Consider the following 2,146-nt stretch of genomic DNA (forward strand, 5'->3'; position numbering starts at 1 on the left):
CCCCCGAGGGTTTTGTGTAGGAGAGGAGGAGAGTGAGGGTGGAGGGGTAAGAGTGTTTAAAAGCAGAAGGCGTGTGGGGCGGGGGCCCCTGAGGTGTCTGTACACCTCAAAGAGAAGAATTAATACTTTGAGGCATCTACAGATGCCGCTAACTTGGCTTTGAGTAAACCCTTTGCAAAGCGAGACCTGCACAGAACGCAAACCCTAAACCCTAAACCCTAAAGTCTTGAAAAGAAGAGGGAATCGTATACCTGTCAGGCAAGGCTACGGTTTATGGTTTAGGTTTAGGGTTTAGGGTTTAGCGGACTTGCAAACATCACAAGAAATTCTCTCCTTGCCGTTGTCGGAGGTTTCCGAGCAGTAAACTGCAGCACAAAACCCCAAACCCTAAACCCTAAACCCTAAACCCTAGAAAAAGAAGAGGCCCCCTGTATACAGGTGTGGCGACCCTGGCGCCTGAACCCGCAGCCCTCCGCGCCAGAACCATGCCCTACCCCCTAAACCCTAAACCCTAAACCCTAAACCCTAAACCCTAAACCCTAAGCCCTAAACCCTAATGCAAAACCCTAAACCCTAAACCCTGACGGACTGGCTAGGCAGCAGGAGCAGATGAAGCAGAGATCGACAGGGTTATGATGACAGAAGCAAACGCCTGTGTTTGTTTTGTGGTGTATAGACACCGCAGCAATGGAGGGGCGTAGAGAGGGCGGAGGCAGGAACCAGAAGACAAGTAATTGTAATAAAGCTATATCCCCTCTTAAATTGTTTAAAGACTTATTCGTCTCAGGTGTAGATACACCCGAGGTAAAACATGAAGAAAACTGAGAGCAACGCCCATGCGTTATATCACACAACTGCTCCGGGATTGTCTGCAAAAAAACACACAAAAATTTCAAGGGTTTAGGGTTTAGGGTTTAGGGTTTAGGGTTTAGGGTTTTGACTTCCGCCAGGGCGGACTCCGTGCAGGTAGACTGCTGCACTGAAGACAGACTACTAAACCCTTAAACCCTAAACCCTAAACCCTAAAGCAGGCGCCGAAATTGCATTGAGGGTTGAGCGACAACGGATTAGGGTTTAGGGTTTAGAGTTTACGGATTAGGGTTTAGGGTTTAGGGTTGAAGACTCACCGAGCAATCGGGTAGCAGCGAGCAGCAGTCAATGGCTACTCCCTGAGACACAAAGCAAACCCCAAACCCTAAACCCTAAACCCTAAACCCTAAACCCTAAGCACAAAGCCCTATCCCGTAAGCCCAAAACCCTAAGCTTTAGCCCCTAAACCCTAACTTCAAAACCCTAACCTCTGAACCGTAGGCCCTAAGCCCTAGCTAGCCCCTAAACCCTAAACCCTAGCCCCTAAACCCTAAACCCTAAACCCTAAACCCTCAGGCTGACGAGTTTGTTAGCAGCAAATGCAGTATTTAAGAGCGGAATATACTGAGAAGCATAAAACCCTGATCTTGAGGTGTCTAGCAGCAGCACGCGGCTCTCCGCTTCAGGCCCTCCCCCCAGCCAACGATGCACGTCTGAGCACATAAACCCTACTAAACCCTAAACCCTAAACCCTAAACGACAAACCCTAAATAACAAACCCTAAACAACAAACCCTCGCCATATCGAAGGCGCCAGCCAGCAGCAGTAAATACGAAAACTGCACACGAGAAGGAAGGGTTTAGGGTTTAGTTAGGGTTTAGGGTATATTATTGAGGGTTTAGGGTTTACCTAGGGTTTAGGTTATATTCAGGGTTTAATGCTTATTGAGGGTTTAGGGTTTATCTACGGTTCATAGAGGGTTTAATTAGGGTTTAGGGTTTATTTAGGGTTTAAGGTTCATTTAGGGTTTAGGGTTTATTTAGGGTTTAGGGTTTAGTTAGGGTTTAGGGTTTAGTTAGGGTTTAGGGTTCATTTAGGGTTTAGGGTTTATTGAGGGTTTAGGGGTTTAGAGTTTTGCTTACAGCACAACGCCATCGATAGGGCCCCCGCCAGCAGCGACTCGCCCCTTCTGCAGCTGCTGCGCTGCTTAGCAGCAGCAGGAGCAGCAGCAGCAGCAGGAGCAGCAGCAGCAGCAGGAGCAGCAGCAGCAGGGGGATTTGCTGCTGCTGCTGCTCCGTCCACCTCCATTCTGCTTTCAGCAGCAGCTGCAGCGGGA

At 48.8% G+C, this 2,146-nt stretch overlaps 1 protein-coding gene across 1 annotated transcript in view; it reads right to left on the minus strand.

The window, feature by feature from the left end:
• Positions 1-119: 119 nt before the first annotated feature.
• The window catches only part of EAH_00051660 (hypothetical protein, conserved), a gene marked incomplete at both ends in the record, with an annotated part of 4,047 nt that continues 2,020 nt past the window's right edge, over positions 120-2,146 (minus strand). The window contains 6 exons of the mRNA XM_013394167.1: positions 120-186; positions 308-365; positions 958-1,000; positions 1,128-1,169; positions 1,393-1,523; positions 1,953-2,135. Of these exons, the coding sequence (XP_013249621.1) occupies positions 120-186; positions 308-365; positions 958-1,000; positions 1,128-1,169; positions 1,393-1,523; positions 1,953-2,135 (524 nt within the window). The remainder of the gene's footprint in view (positions 187-307; positions 366-957; positions 1,001-1,127; positions 1,170-1,392; positions 1,524-1,952; positions 2,136-2,146) is intronic.

This window comes from Eimeria acervulina, genomic scaffold (assembly GCF_000499425.1).
Source record: "Eimeria acervulina Houghton genomic scaffold, Eah_scaff899, whole genome shotgun sequence".
Classification (NCBI taxonomy): domain Eukaryota; phylum Apicomplexa; class Conoidasida; order Eucoccidiorida; family Eimeriidae; genus Eimeria; species Eimeria acervulina.